The sequence below is a fragment of the Aspergillus oryzae genome, chromosome 4, assembly GCF_000184455.2.
Source record: "Aspergillus oryzae RIB40 DNA, chromosome 4".
NCBI classification, from domain to species: Eukaryota; Fungi; Ascomycota; class Eurotiomycetes; order Eurotiales; family Aspergillaceae; genus Aspergillus; species Aspergillus oryzae.
This window is the reverse complement of record NC_036438.1, coordinates 3,714,054-3,728,706: the sequence shown is the minus strand read 5'-3', so window position 1 is coordinate 3,728,706 and position 14,653 is coordinate 3,714,054. Positions and strand designations below refer to the sequence as shown.

The 14,653-nt window shown below is 47.3% G+C and overlaps 5 protein-coding genes across 5 annotated transcripts; 3 read left to right on the top strand and 2 right to left on the bottom strand.

Annotated features, from left to right (window-relative positions):
- Nucleotides 1-230: 230 nt before the first annotated feature.
- AO090102000296 (uncharacterized protein) lies at nucleotides 231-1,580 on the top strand (the record flags this gene model as incomplete). Its single annotated transcript, XM_001822449.1, has 1 exon — nucleotides 231-1,580. One exon carries the CDS (start codon nucleotides 231-233, stop codon nucleotides 1,578-1,580), a length of 1,350 nt encoding a protein of 449 aa, XP_001822501.1.
- A 501-nt stretch (nucleotides 1,581-2,081) lies between these two features.
- On the top strand, nucleotides 2,082-2,459 carry AO090102000297 (thioredoxin family protein; the record flags this gene model as incomplete). The annotated part of the gene is made up of 2 exons (XM_001822450.3): nucleotides 2,082-2,104; nucleotides 2,159-2,459. The coding sequence occupies 2 exons, from the start codon at nucleotides 2,082-2,084 to the stop codon at nucleotides 2,457-2,459; spliced, it is 324 nt and encodes a 107-aa protein (XP_001822502.1).
- A 1,837-nt stretch (nucleotides 2,460-4,296) lies between these two features.
- AO090102000298 (serine hydrolase domain-containing protein) lies at nucleotides 4,297-5,658 on the top strand (the record flags this gene model as incomplete). Its single annotated transcript, XM_001822451.3, has 3 exons — nucleotides 4,297-4,381; nucleotides 4,432-4,705; nucleotides 4,779-5,658. 3 exons carry the CDS (start codon nucleotides 4,297-4,299, stop codon nucleotides 5,656-5,658), a joined length of 1,239 nt encoding a protein of 412 aa, XP_001822503.1.
- A 6,439-nt stretch (nucleotides 5,659-12,097) lies between these two features.
- Nucleotides 12,098-12,832, bottom strand: AO090102000303 (uncharacterized protein; the record flags this gene model as incomplete). The annotated part of the gene is made up of 1 exon (XM_001822452.3): nucleotides 12,098-12,832. One exon carries the CDS (start codon nucleotides 12,830-12,832, stop codon nucleotides 12,098-12,100), a length of 735 nt encoding a protein of 244 aa, XP_001822504.1.
- Nucleotides 12,833-14,062: 1,230 nt separating this feature from the next.
- On the bottom strand, nucleotides 14,063-14,496 carry AO090102000304 (uncharacterized protein; the record flags this gene model as incomplete). The annotated part of the gene is made up of 3 exons (XM_023236890.1): nucleotides 14,063-14,080; nucleotides 14,140-14,200; nucleotides 14,264-14,496. 3 exons carry the CDS (start codon nucleotides 14,494-14,496, stop codon nucleotides 14,063-14,065), a joined length of 312 nt encoding a protein of 103 aa, XP_023091755.1.
- Between the last annotated feature and the right edge of the window lie 157 nt (nucleotides 14,497-14,653).

Here is a 14,653-nt window from a genome sequence, read left to right as displayed (position 1 = left end):
CTGAATCTGCAGGACGATGAGTTTAATTACCCCGAAGGTTCTGCAAGTTATGCTCGGGTGCTAAATGCCGTACTGGATGTCACTGTCACAATCCAGATCGCGCAATAAGATTAGCTACCGACATCGCTTCCTAGCGTGCAGTATATAAGCAAGCGATGCAGCTGCTTTCGAATGTCGTGATGCCATGACTCTTGATCACTTCTCGCATTTTTGCCATCAACACGGACATCATGAGACTCTTTCCTGTCTCTCAAGGACTGGTTAGCGTTGCTGTTGCAGTGACCAGTACGGCATGGGGTGTAAGAGCAGCATCGGAAGCAACCACTGGGAATCCTCTAGCTACATTCGACCAGCAGGAGCTTGATGCTCTTGCAATCCAAATCTATCAAGATTACCCGTTCACTGTCCTCAAGGCCGAGGCAAAGGTAGCCTACCAGACAGCTCACGGACTTCCAATCAGTGACGAGGCGGCCTCTAGCCTTAACGCGTCCATTGAGGAATTAGTCTTCAGCGCCGTTCAGAAGGCTGTGAACAACGATCCATACCATCCCAAGGTCTACTGGGTTGACTCTGGTCCGCGTAGCTGGTTCGGACTGAATGTTCCCGGCGGACGATATTCTTACGATAACCCCGACTGCATTTACCGCACCATTCCGATCGACAACGACGTCGATTATGTGGTGACAGGCTACCGTCACTCACCCGGTCCCACCGACGTGAGCTTCTCATTGATCAGTGACCCCAACTCCCAGAACACCGTGGCCTACTTGGCCGGCAGCGATCTGATAGTCGACAGTGATGGCTCGTATACCATCACCATTAATAGCTCAGCCGCGGATGGCCAGACAAACCACATCCAATCTACTTCCTCAGCCGTGCAACTCTTGATTCGCAATAATCTGGGAGATTGGAACACCGAAACGCCCGACAACATCACTGTCCAAGCCGTGAGCAACACCACCGGCCATGACGCCATCACCAGCGCAAAGATAATCAGCGACGCGATATGGAACCTACAGGAATCCATCGTGGACTACGGCGTGGGAGCACTCGGGCTCAAGACGACGATAAATGCAGTGAACACACTCTCAGCCCCAAGTCAGTCCAGCTCTCTCGGCACATTGACCAGCCAGGCGAGCTCCTTTGGCCATTTCAACCTCACCGCCGAGGAAGCCCTCGTGGCCACCCTCACCCCTGGCCCGGCGGATTACTTTGTCTTTCCCGTGACAAACCCGTGGATGATCACCGTTGATCCGGGTAGTAGCCTGGTTAGTTTGAATAGCAAACAGGCCGTCGCTAACACCAATGGGACGTACACCTTTGTCGTATCCCTGGATGATCCTGGCGTCTATAACTGGGTTAATACGACCGGGCTCCATGAGGGTACTATCATGGCGCGCTGGCAAGGGCTGAATACCTCTTCGTCGTCTGCTGATTCCCTTGCTATTGATGTCCAGGTCGTGGCAGTGTCTGATTTAGCCTTGGTGCTTCCAGAGGAGACTCGGTATGTCACGGCGGAGGAGCGAGCTGCGCAGTTGAACCAGCGTGCTACAGCTTATTCCCGGAGGTTGGAGTATTGAGATGGTGTTGTATAATCCTGTAGTAGAGAGCTCCGAGGAACTCTACTGTCTTAGAAGCTGTAGGTGATTCAGAATTAGACGTAATCCTACGTTAGTTAAAGCTTTATCTTAAATTAATCCTATAGAGATCATTAGGGATATTAGAAAAGTATGAATTTCTGAGGCAGTCACAGCTGGTGCCCTTGTCAAGAATACTATGTTGTAGATTCGGTGTAGACTTGACTGCCAACTCACAGTTTCCTCACGAACCAATGAATGCGATCCACGCATAACGAACCCGCCGCCGATCGTTGCTCCTGAGGAGAGAGTTTGGTCGTGTGTTCGAAGGCGGGGGCGGGGCAGCCAAACAACGTATGACGCCATTCAATCTATAAAGAGACCGTCAAAGCTCCTGTTCTGCAGGCTTCATTATTCCATACTCATATTCCTTATCCCCCGCTACCCCTCCATATTATAATCCAAGATCACCACCCGTCAATCCATAAATACTCCCTGCCCAACATGCCCGTCACAGCCATCACCTCGTAAGTACGCCAAGAACCCCTCGCCCCATCTGATCAATAATGACCATACCATAGGGCATCACAATACAAAGAAGTCACCGGCGGAGTCACGCCCGTTGCCATTTTCTTCTCCTCAGACCGGGTCGCATCTTGCAAATCCATTGCTCAACTTCTCGAGGAAAAGACGAAAGGCTTCCCGTCCCAATTCTACAAGGTCGACATCGATGCTCAAGATAAGATTGCCAAGGACGCGGGTATAGGGTTCCGAGACGTGCCGACTATCGCTATTTACCGGTACAATCAGAAGCTGGGGGATTGTACTGGGTCTGATCCGCAGATTGTGGATAGGGCTATTGGCTCGGTCACTTCGTTTTAAGGCGGGGTGGGGGGCGGTGAGGCTGTTTTTGGTGATGTGTGGTGTTGATAGTCTTTGATAGAGTGGGGGAGGGTATTCTGGTTGTATTATTTTGTGTTGAAGTATCTGATATCTGATTGAAACGATGGCTTTGTGAGATTGCTGCCTGTAGTACGATTGAACCTGCAAGACGATCGACCGTCCCGATTGCTGAGGTGCTGCTTTTTCTTTCTTTTTCTTCTTTTTCCTTGCGGTGGTACAGGGTTGGAATGGTAGATGGCGAGTTTGGGCGTACAAGTATCAAGGAAGAAGAATGCCTTGAGTAAATATTAGATTTGTGGCGGTATCTGCAGAGCTAGAATGAAAGGTTCATGTCATTGCACCTACTATAAAGTCCGATCTTGTCAATGCTTGAAATATCCTCCTGACTTCACTGAAAGAGTTGTTTGGTCTCAGGTCGCGGTGACATTCTTAACATAGAGTATAGAGAATGTATGGAAAAGTGGTGAAGCTATCTTCGTTGGTTAGTTTGAAAGTCTCATTATCCGTGCTTAGCTGGATCATGATTGCGGTTTAGTTCAGCCATAACGTCCTCTACTGGGTAACATAACGCAAGAGCATGATAATGAGTAAAACTCGACTGGATTGTCTCTATTATTGGCAGGGTTCTCCAGTCATTCTGTGCAACGGATCATTTCAGTATCGAAGGGACTGTTGATTTGAAAGATTCGATGACGCCCGCTACAAAGCGATGGGGAGTCTACCTATCAAACGGTGTTAGTAAAGCAAGGAATAGATTTCGATAATGACCCAAGCTTTCCCTCGACTCAACCTCGAGAGACTAGCTATGGTTTCGATGTAATGAGCGCACCGAAACTCGACTTTGGATTTTCAGATACAGCGCGGCTACACAAAAGTATATCCTTTCATTTCATTGCGCTAAGTTCTTGAACGAAGGAAGCCAAAGTCTATAATAACCTTCGAAGTAATGGTTGAATGGAAAATAATACTGTAGTAATGACTGGAGTATGCTCAACTTTGGATGCATCGACAGAGTAAGTGGCCAATCCATGGTCAACCATTATAGACATTACATTGCTCATGTTACTGCTATACTCTGAGGGGCTGATATAGTAAGTTTCTCTTTTATATGCCGGCATTTCTCCAACTCATGTGGGGTGGTACTTGTAACATCAGTCTGTGGAAGTGTGCCAACCCTAAGTTGCATATATGAGTCAAGTCACAGCAAAAGGTCTACTGCAACATTGAACCAAAGAATAGGACAATTATACATGTCCAAAATGGCCGTTAGATCTTAGTATCCCCACCTTCTGGTTACATCGTCTAATTACCCCTGCAGCTCAGCGGGTCAACCCCTCATCGGATCAGCACTAGTTAACCTTGGAGACCAATTAGGTAAAGCCAAAGGAGCCTTTACCTTTATTGTTTAATATAGAAGAAGCGATATAGCTCTAGTGCTGACAGTAGATACCACCGCAAACAAGGAAGAGGCTTACATTCCCTGTCGATTGCCGCAGTCGACTAACTAGGGTATCCACTCTTTTCTGACCTCGGTAATTTCGTTCATAAACAAGAGCATTACTTTATGTCATATGTTGACATAAGACCCGCTTCAGCCGCAAAAGGCCTGTTCTCTTTGTTCTCCATTTCTGTGTTTCCTAAGCATATAAGTAGGCCCTTATCGTTACCCGCATAGGAACGAAACCAAGACCTCTCCCTTCTGATCTGAGACCTTCATCTGTGGATGCAGATTGATGTTTCTCCCCTCTAGATAGCGAATTAAAACCCCCGGAACAAAGTCCAGAGACTAAAGAGCGTTTCTTGGGTAACAGACGCAATGACAGCAAAGGAACAGCAAATAGAGGCCGCAGTTGCGGCAGGCGAGATTCCCGGTCTGATCCTACTTGCTACTGATACAGCCGGTATGCTGATAAAGAGGGTGACCTACCAATCTATATTAATCCCTTAGCAGACAAGTTCCACTACGAAAGGACTATTGGCAGTGCGTCCTTGAAACCAGGCGCTGAGCGACCTTTGACACTCGACACGACACTCACTATAGCGTCGTGCACCAAGATCATTACTACCGTCGCAGTGCTGCAATGCGTCGAACGAGGCCAGTTTGGTCTGGACGATGATGTCTCCACTGTCCTTGATGAGCTTCAAGACCTCAAGATCCTCAAGGGCTTTGAAGAGGGTACCGAGAATCCGATCTTGGTGCCAGCGAAGAATAAGATCACGTTACGGTATATATCCCGTCTCCTCTTTACCAACATGTCCTCATACCAGCATTGACGTGAATATTGACCCGCTGCCTAGACATCTCTTGACACATTCCTCCGGCATCGCGTACGACTTCCTCGATCCTAACATAATACGTTGGCGCATGTCGACGGGTCGCACTCCCGACATAGGTGAAAGCACGCCACTATTGCAGCGCACCAATCTCCCCCTCCTTTTCGAGCCCGGCGAGGGCTTCGTGTACGGCTATTCGCTCGACTGGGCCGGGATACTCGTCGCCCGCCTCAACAATATCTCCCTAGAGGACTACATCCAAAAGAACATTTGCGAACCACTAGCGATCACAGACTTGACTTTCCACCTGGAGAAGAACGACGAGGTTCGCTCCAAACTAGCCGACTTTAATTTCCGGTCCGGCGGTATAACTCAATTCGGCACCCCGGCAGACCCAAATGGTTCAATCTCCTGGACACCAGGGCGCGTATGGCCGGACCCCGTTGTCGAAGAGTATGGTGGATGGGGTGTGTTCACGAGCGGACCGTCATTTTTGAAAGTCCTTGCCTCTATTCTGCGCAATGATGAAAAGATTCTGCGCCCTGATACTGTAGACGAGATGTTCAAGGATCAGTTATCCGCCGCCTCCAAGGAGATGTTGAATGCAACACTGTCCATTCCAGAGATAAACAATTTTCTTGGTGGGACACCGTTAGGGCTGCAGAAGACTTGGGGGCTCGGTGGTTTACTCGTCTTGGAAGATCATACAACCGGTCAGAAGGCTGGAAGTCTTCGGTGGGCTGGCTTGCCGAATCTCTTCTGGTGGATTGATCGCAAGGTTGGGTTGTGTGGTTTTTATGCGAGTCAGCTGGTGCCCACTGGGGATCCGAAGAGCGTTGAGTGGTCTACTGTGTTTATCCAGGATATGTATGAGAGGGTGGAGGGGTTTGGCGCTCAAGTGTGAATTGTAGGCTAGTTTGCGTGTGTGTTAACTCTTTAGGTTGTTTAATTGGTATGGATACTAACACAAACTGCAAAATCTGTCAGTGCCTAGGCAGAACAACACACGCCTGCCTAGCAAATTGACCGATCTCTGTGTTGTATCCGGATAAACAATACCTTGTGTTAGCCTCATATTCCTACATAATCAAGTGTTCTCAATATATTACTTCAACCTCCTACATCCTACCCAGAACAACACCTAAGCCTTCTACACTCCCCCCAAAACCATATCCCAAGACAAACCACAAACCACAAACAAAATGGAACCCACCAACGACACCAACAACGATCAGGTCTTCCTGCAGATAAGCGACCGTCAGTTCATAACCTCCAAATCGACCCTCTCCCAGAAAAGCACATTCTTCGAAGCCCTCTTCTCCACTCGATGGAACAACCAGCGTCCAGACGGCTCTTACTTCCTCGACGCAGACCCAAATCTCTTCGAACATATTCTTCGCTACTGTCGTCGAGGCACCTTCCCTCTCTTTTACGACCGAGCTTGCGGACATAACTACAGTCTTTATCTACAGCTGCTCCAGGAAGCAAGGTACTTCGGCATTGACGGTCTTCGAGAGTGGTTAGAGGAGAAGTATCTTCAAGCTGTGAAGATAGAATACTCAGTGAAGGTGATGAAAGTTCCTGAGTATCTGATGTGCTATACTCGATTGGCGAATACGGAACTGGAATACTTCCCGCATTGAGGTACTCGTGAGGTGTTTGTTTGTCCCCGGGGACTTGGACCGCATAGAGGGAATCCAGGACTTTGTGGAAAGAAATGTGAAAAGGCACAGGGTAAGGAGGGAGCGATTTATGTGGATGAACCTGTCTTGGTTGGGCTGGTCATTGTGGAGAATAAGGTTGTGTTTGATATGAAGCAGTGCTTTCCGGTGCCTGAGTGAGGGTGGGTATGGCTTTTGTCTGGGGTTTCGATGTGTGGTTGAGATTGATATGGTCAAGACTTCTGATTGCCTTTCAGTATGAATTGCGAGTTGACTGTGGGATATGATCAGATCTAGTTTGATTGATATCAATCACTTTTGTCAAGAAAAATGAAGAATGTCCCAATTCAGCCTCAACCAATTCAACACTTCATTACAACAACTGAAACTATATACATACACAAACCCCAACAAACCCCTTTACTCCTCCTCAAGCGGTTTCCGAACCTCATTCCTCACGTCCATCCACTCTCGAATAGACTCCCACCTCCGACATGTATGTGTCTGACCCACGCCCAAGAAAACCGGCACTCCCTTCCAGCCATACATCGGCACGGGGGACAAATCCGCATGACAAATCACCGACTGCACAACCTGCTCCAGACAATGGTGGAGATGCACCTGGCCCCAATTATCAGGCATATGAGATGAATTCCGCAGAAAGCTGTCGTGGTGTTCTAGGTGGGCGGAATAGTAGTCTTTGTCTAGGTACATGCGGATGTAGTTTAGGCAGTGGAGGGAGTGGAAGACGTCGAGTCTGTTTTCCTTCCGTGGTTAGTGGGTGGTGGGGTTGTGGGTATGAATGGGCTTAGGTATGGGTTTACGTATGGGTTTGAGATGGGATGGGAGACGTACTCGAAGTGGTAGTTTCCTGTATCTGGGAACTTTTGGATATAGGGTTTGTAGGGTGTTGCTTCTTGGTCTGTTATTGCGGGGAATTCTCCTATTTGAATTTGAGCTCGTTAGGATGTGGATTGGTTGGTAGATATTTGATTGTAAAATAGGAATAAATACCACGAAGCAACTCAGCCCAAGCAGCATCTATCTCCGGACTAGGCGGACCCGCATATTGAGGTTTTGTAGAATCTACCTCTCGTTCTATCATCTGCGTCTCCTCATTATAGTAGAACTTTCCTGTGAAGACGCGCTCTTCATAAGAGACGTACGGTTGCACGTCTGGAAAGTCAGTTTTGTTTGCCCCATGTGTCACAGGTTGTCGGAATAGTAGATAGCCTGATAAGAGAGCTAGAATCCCGGAGAGCATCCACGGGATGCCGGTCTGCCAGTTGAAGGTTGTCTTTGAGGGTTTTGGGGGCTCGTTGTTGTTTAGTTTTTCGTATGTGTATTCTTTCATGCGTTTGAGGAATATTGGCATTTTGGTATGTTGGGCTTAGTTTTTTGTAGAAGGTGGGTGGCGGATGTTGGGATCTGAGTAGATTTGGTTATGTTAGGGAATACTAGAGGCTATTGTTCAGCCGAGGAACGTTCGATCTTGGACATACTTCGGGGGTGATCGGTGTGTTAGCCCCTAGCTTAATGGTGACGTCCCATCTGCAAGGTATCAAGGGTTGTGACGATAGTGGCATGAGCATTGGCTACAGGGAATGTGCTAGACTATTAAGAATCCATAGATCATGCAGTGTAGGACAATCATAAATGTTATCATGTAGATAGGTGCCAGAACAACCAGCGGTGAAGTAACGTGTACTCGACGTGATATGATATGTCACCTGCACACGCCATTATGAACTCTCTCCCGTAGGTTGTTACTTTGCTATATTATTGAATTGGCTATGTGGTTACACGTATGTCTAGCAGTGGTGTATTTCATGAACTGTAGTGGACATAACGGGAGTGAGTTTAGTAGATATAGAGCAAACGTGTACATGTAGCTCCTTAGCAGTAAAACTTTCACCATGCAGTAATTGCCCTGCCCTCTAAGGCAGATCGCTGAGCTGCACACTTTGCTAGTGCCTACTCGCATGCATGCATTCTCTTGGAAGAGGAACACGGGGAACTCCGAGCAGGGCGCTGATTCGTCATCTGAAAATTGGAGTATAGAAAGTGTAGATCATTGACAGAAGGTCCAATCATGCCAGCCAAACTGAAGATCATTGAGAAATCCACATAACCACGTCAGATGATTATTGATCCCTCACATGACGGATCTCATGCAATGAACATTCATATATTCAATAATATTCTTAGGTCAGTACAATCCAACGAGTATTGTCGAATCACCACCTAGGTCTACTTTTTTATCGCACTGGATAGCCCTTACAAATGCAGGCTTTTTCTCACCGCTCATGATCTGTCGCAGCTTACATCCCCGATCACGCAATGCAATCTGCGTGACCTGGTGGGAGGCGATCTTTTCAATCATATAGCAGGACTGATATATAGGTCAACATCCCACCGGCACTCGTAGCCAACACTGCATTCATCTGAATTTCACACCAGATCTCATCTCACACTGCAATTATCAACACCTCCTCCCTATCTTATCGAATACACCCGAATTAAAAAATGAAGCTTTCTGCTATCTTGCTCACATTCTTCGCCGGTGCCATCATGGCCGCCCCTGTCCCGGACAACTCGATCCATGAGCGGGTACGACACATACAGTACAATGCAGTTTTGGACTGATGCTAACAGGAGAACTAAAGGGCATAATAACACCCAGCACCCCGATTGAGGAACGAGTAAGTGTGCCAGGGTCAGAATCTTGTGTTTTCATATGGATTACTGATAGAAGAATGAAAAGGGAATTGCTGGTGGCTTGGTGAAAGAACGCGTAAGCCTACCTGAATATGCCGAGAAGATTCCTAACTAAAATTCTAAAGGGCCTCGCGTTGAAGAAGCCGGTCGTTGAGCGGGTGAGAAGTGATTTGTATACTCTCATTGATAGAGTACTAACAGCTGAGTGGGCAGGCCAGACTGACGCCTAGCGTCCCAATCGAAAAACGAGTAAGTCTGCCTGGACCCCTTGAGAGATGTCCTAACAAAAGATAAAAAGGGAGAGGCCTGGGTTAAAAAGCCAATTGCTGAGCGAGTGAGAATACATGATCCCATACGCTGTTGAATAGATTACTGATAGAAGATTGAAAAGGGGGCTGCTGCTGGCGCTGGCGGCTGGGTTGAAGAGAGGGTAAGTCTGTCTGAAATTGTGTGGAATTACTGCTGATAGAAGAATATAAAGGGATACGGACGCCCGATCGCCGAACGGGTAAGCTTACCTAGACACATTTGAAAACACTGATAACAGAAAAACGATAAGGGGGGTTTGGAACTTGGGCACCCGATTGAAGAGCGCGTAAGTCTGCCCATATGTGCCCACAAGAACTGTTAACAGGGGGATGGAAAGGGGGCAATGGGGGTTTAAGGCTTGGTTGAAGATCTGGAAGATCGTCTGATATCTGACATGACTAATGTCCGAATTACAGGGTGTACTTCTCCCTGACGATGGGACTGTCATTCACCCAGATGTTGTAGTCGGAGCAGGTCCTCATTAATCACCCCATACGACTGGGGAGGATGGCCTTTTACACTATGTGAACCAGATAAGGGTAAGTTCATGTTGTCCTTGGCCCACCGCTGTCAGCCTGTTTTAACCAGTACCTTGGCATTTCTAGTATCTACTTGAAATAAAGCTGAAGAAGCTTAACCCTCAGAGTTCCTCAGTTAGGATATTGGCAATTTATATTGAGCGTTTTCAACAGACTATTCAAGCTATATCATTAAGATACTCTAGATTTAGTATGTATTTTCGAAACGAATTACGTTACCGTTGAAACGGCGCATGAAGTGGTAATCCGACCAGAATCAATTGCCCTTCTGGTCTCCCAGTTCCTCGTAAAACTCTCTAAGGGGACCTTCGACATCCCCATAGTCATTCTTAACAATCTCGTAGGCTTTCGTGACGCGTTCAAGACGCATGTCAAGATCATCAGAATCCGGTGCTTCAGTCCGATCTTCATTTTGTCCCAAGCTGTAACGCTCAACCTTGAGCAATTCATCCGTGACCTTGATCAACCCAAGTACCTTGGATGGTTGTCAAAGAGAGGAAGTATATTCTGATATAGTCTCAAAGTTCTCCTCACTATCGAGATAGAGGGTAGGAGAAACATCATGTTAGCTAGATTATAATACTTCGAATTACGTTGTCTTAAAGGGGGGAAGAAGGAAGGGCTCGTGGAGTGTACAGACTACATGACGATGGTTCGGAAACCTGGGAGAAAAGGGGGTATAAGAGGTAGTAGGTATGTTACTCACAGGGACTCCTCGATCGAGTCGAAGGTTTCCTCTGCCTTCCCCAAGAAGCCAAAGACTAGATTCTGGCCGGAATCGTTGTCATCGGAATCGTCTAAGCTGAGAATATACTCAAAGACGGTAAAGTCCAAAGAACCTGACGGAAGCTTGACGCCGACAAGCAAAAGAGTCAGCTCGACCAAGGCCTAGACGTTATTTCGGCGCTTACCTTGCCTTCAAGTTTGGTCATGTCCATACTGACGAAGGAGTAATCTAAAGTTATTGAATGAGGGAGGCGATAGTGGGGGAGGAAATAGCAAAGGTTCAACTAGGTCGGGTGGTGGGTGCTGAAGTTGGAATACCCGAGATTAGGACATGTCGGTCTAAAGATACCAATCTAACGATATTGGGTACATGAATATACTTCGTGGTATTCTGTAATCTTCTGTGTCCGACATTTCCTCTATAAGTTGCGGTCAGTGGATGGATCTGAGACGCTAGGGGGACAAAAGGCTAAGATCTTCGATCTTTGAGGTCTGTTGGTATTATAGACGGGACTAAATAAGCTAGAACATAATGTGACTATCTCGCTTAGGGGAGGACAAAACTGAGAGTGGGCCTATTGGAACCTAGTTGAAACCACGATTTTAAGCGAACCGATTCACTGGGACCAGCTATCTTTCACACGATGTCGGAATGGTTGACATGATCGGTAAACTGCTGCTAGAACCTTGAAATTCCGCGGGTTAAGGCAAGGTCCAGATGCGCCCCTCATCGTGGTTCAATCCTACTGTACATTGTTGTTCTTCTCTCTTTTACTACTATTCACTTTGCCCGTACCGATAACCTTAGCTAGTCTACAGGTTGATCTATACTGCACCCTATTCATAAGAAGAACATTGACATGCGGCATCAAGGAAGCAGTGTGTGGATATGAGGGGTAACCAATACATATCTGGCTTCAGTACGGAATATTTATCCGGCATTATACGAAACAAGGCTTGAAGTGTGGGGATTCAACATCTGTTCTCGATATAGCCTAGCGCATATGGACACTGCGGGTCTAAGAAATGCAAGGACGAAAGATCTATACAACCTCACGAGAGCTATTGAATAAGGGTATGCGAGATACGTAACCTGGTGCGATGCCTAGATGGGTCGACAGACACACTGGGTGTCTTGGGTTAAACGGTCATATGGGGAAGCATGTTAATGAGACAGAATATGATGAAGTTTGGTTTTTCTGAGTTGAAATGCAAGACTTTATTATCGGTTTCCCTGAAGTGTGTCCTATCGGCGTTGTATGGAAGGGTCACCTTTTTCTCTTGATCAGGCGCCAAAAAATAGCATATATAATCATGGTAAGTTGGAAAAACGTCATAAAACATCTATTTAAGAAACAAAGTGCCAGTGGTAGAGCAAACCAAAGTCATCTCAACTGCCCATACCCCCAATAACCATAGCCTGAATAAACCTGCGACGATCTCTTTCCCTGCGCAACATGACCAAACAAGTTGCAATTACCAGAGCTTCCTCCACCATGCTTAGGTCAACATCCGGACTAATTACAAGTTGACCCCCATTCCCAGCGGAACAACAAGACGAACCTGTCGCACGCGTATCTGGACTTCGGAGAAGATAGGCGATCCGTGTAGCTTTTCCACATTCTGACCCATCTATCTTCTCCAAACACAAAGCCTTAAGCTTACCCCCACTCGGAGAGTCAATTATCGAGTACTTCCATTCCCATTTACACCCCCCCTCCGGAGGTGTAAATGACATGGCCCGGGTGGTCAATTTCCCCTCCAAGGCAATCTCCGGGATGACGTCCCCTTCGATGGGATTCAAAAAGCGGATCCAGGGACAGCAACCTGGTTTAAAATCAATGGAGAAGAGGTCTCCGTGTTTGGGGGAAGCGAGGATGGTGTGACTCGACATGGCCTTTGCTTTGGTAGCTGTATATGCTAGGGAGCCGTCGGCGGTGTAGATGGGGATTTCATTCTGTCTCATGGGCATGGGTGGGCGGAGTGCACGGATACCCTTTGCTTCGACACGAAATCGCTTGCCTTCGAGGAAGCTGCCCTTTGATGTGTCTAGTAGTGTGGTTGTTGTGGATGCAACGCTGTGGATGCTGGTTGCATACTCTTTGGATTCGTGTTTGGTATCCATATCTGAAGTTCTGGAACTGGAAGGAGGTATAGAGTACTGATTTGTTTGTATGTGAATATAAGTAGAAAGTAGATGTCAATGAGAATACCGTAACTCATCAATATCTGTATCTCTGACCTGGTTTATATAGATGATGCTATCGATGCTGCGCCCTGATCGTACTCGCTTAAATTAAGCTTCCGCTGGAAGAACCTTATTGGACGGAAGGAATACGAGCCTTCCTATTGCAGACTAGCGGTTGAGCATCCGTGGACGGCAGTCGATCGTCACGGGACGCCCGCAGCCTCGCGTTCATCGTCTTGGCCAGAATACGAGCCTTTGCCACACAAGCCACCACAGGTCTACTATGACGTGGTTGGAAACCAAACGCGCTTTAGGACCGGGCGAGATCTCTAGCTGCTAACAGCTGACGCTACTTGCGATAGGGCAATGCCACGTTATGTCTGAATTTGTGCCTTCTGCCCGGATTGTGCCCAGTCAGGGTGGAGCATCACCTTGATTGTCCCCTCGATGGGAGTGACCTTTTCTGTCCTATCAACATAATGCACGACAATGCAAGGTGGACTGAGTCGCTTTTGTAAGGAGGCTATGTACCCACGTCCCAAAATGTCCCCCTTCAGTACGCCTCGTCAAGACTCAAACGTGGCTTAATAGTCACCTTCTGACGAGGACATACTGGATACGCTGCTAGCACTCATTAATCCTGAATGTCGGCGAGGATCCAAAGGCCCGGTCCTACTCAGTTGATGAGAAGGGACACTAATTAGGGCGGCTATTGGTTCTCCAATTAAACGACACTAGCAGCTCCCATGAGACTGTCAAAATGATTGAACATCAATGTCTCGTGGGGTGATCAAACCTTCTTATCTCGGACATAGCAACGGAGATGAGCGTCTGATACAATGCTCTATTGCGCTTAGAGTTAAGATGGGTTATGAATCTCGGTGGGGTTGTTCTTTCAGGATTGGTGATTAGCTGTTGTTGACTGCGTTAAGATTTCCGGCGAACCTGAATGTTCCATGAAGCCAGATGATCTACCCGTATTATGGTAGGAAGGTAGAGAAACACTCCCATGGAGCTTCTAACGGCGGATTGGGCATTACAGCTTGGTTTGTGGGCTTTCCTCGGCCATGAGCTGTTTCGGTCAAGCTCAGACATGACTATCATACCCCGTGAAGTTGTATCAACGCTTTTGCGGTCTCAAATCTGGTTATCCCAGCCATTATTTGTTCAGAAAATGTGATAATACTGTTTTACTTCATTTTGTCCATCACCTAGAGTCATAAAGCGAATAAACCATGACGTACACCAAGTGCCAACAATACAGCAACACCGCCTCCACACACATTAGCAAGACCCATATTTGAACTAAAGGAAATAACAAAACCAGACAATCCCAACTCCCAATATCAAAAGTACCACTAGCCTTACTCAAACTCCTTCAACTGCGTCGCAAAGCCCAAACCAGGCCACCATCCCACCCGATGCTTAACAAAGAACTCCGCCTCAGGCTTAGCCTTCTCAAAATCCTCTGTGTTATCCAGCGTTCCAGCTAAAACAATGACCGCTCCTTCAAATCCCTCGCGATCGCCGGTTTTGTATAACAAGCTTCCACAGTTCTCGCAGAAACGCGTCGTCAAGTTCATGCCGCTCTCGTGGGTCATTGAGTAAGTTTTGGGGGAACCAGATGTGATGCGGAAATGGCTTTCAGGGATCAGGAGGTTCGCTGAGCTGCCGCTGCTGAGCTTGCGGCAGGTTAGGCAGTGGCAGACGGCCTGGATGTATTGGGTGAGCTTTGGATGTTTTTGTGTAGCTAAGGAA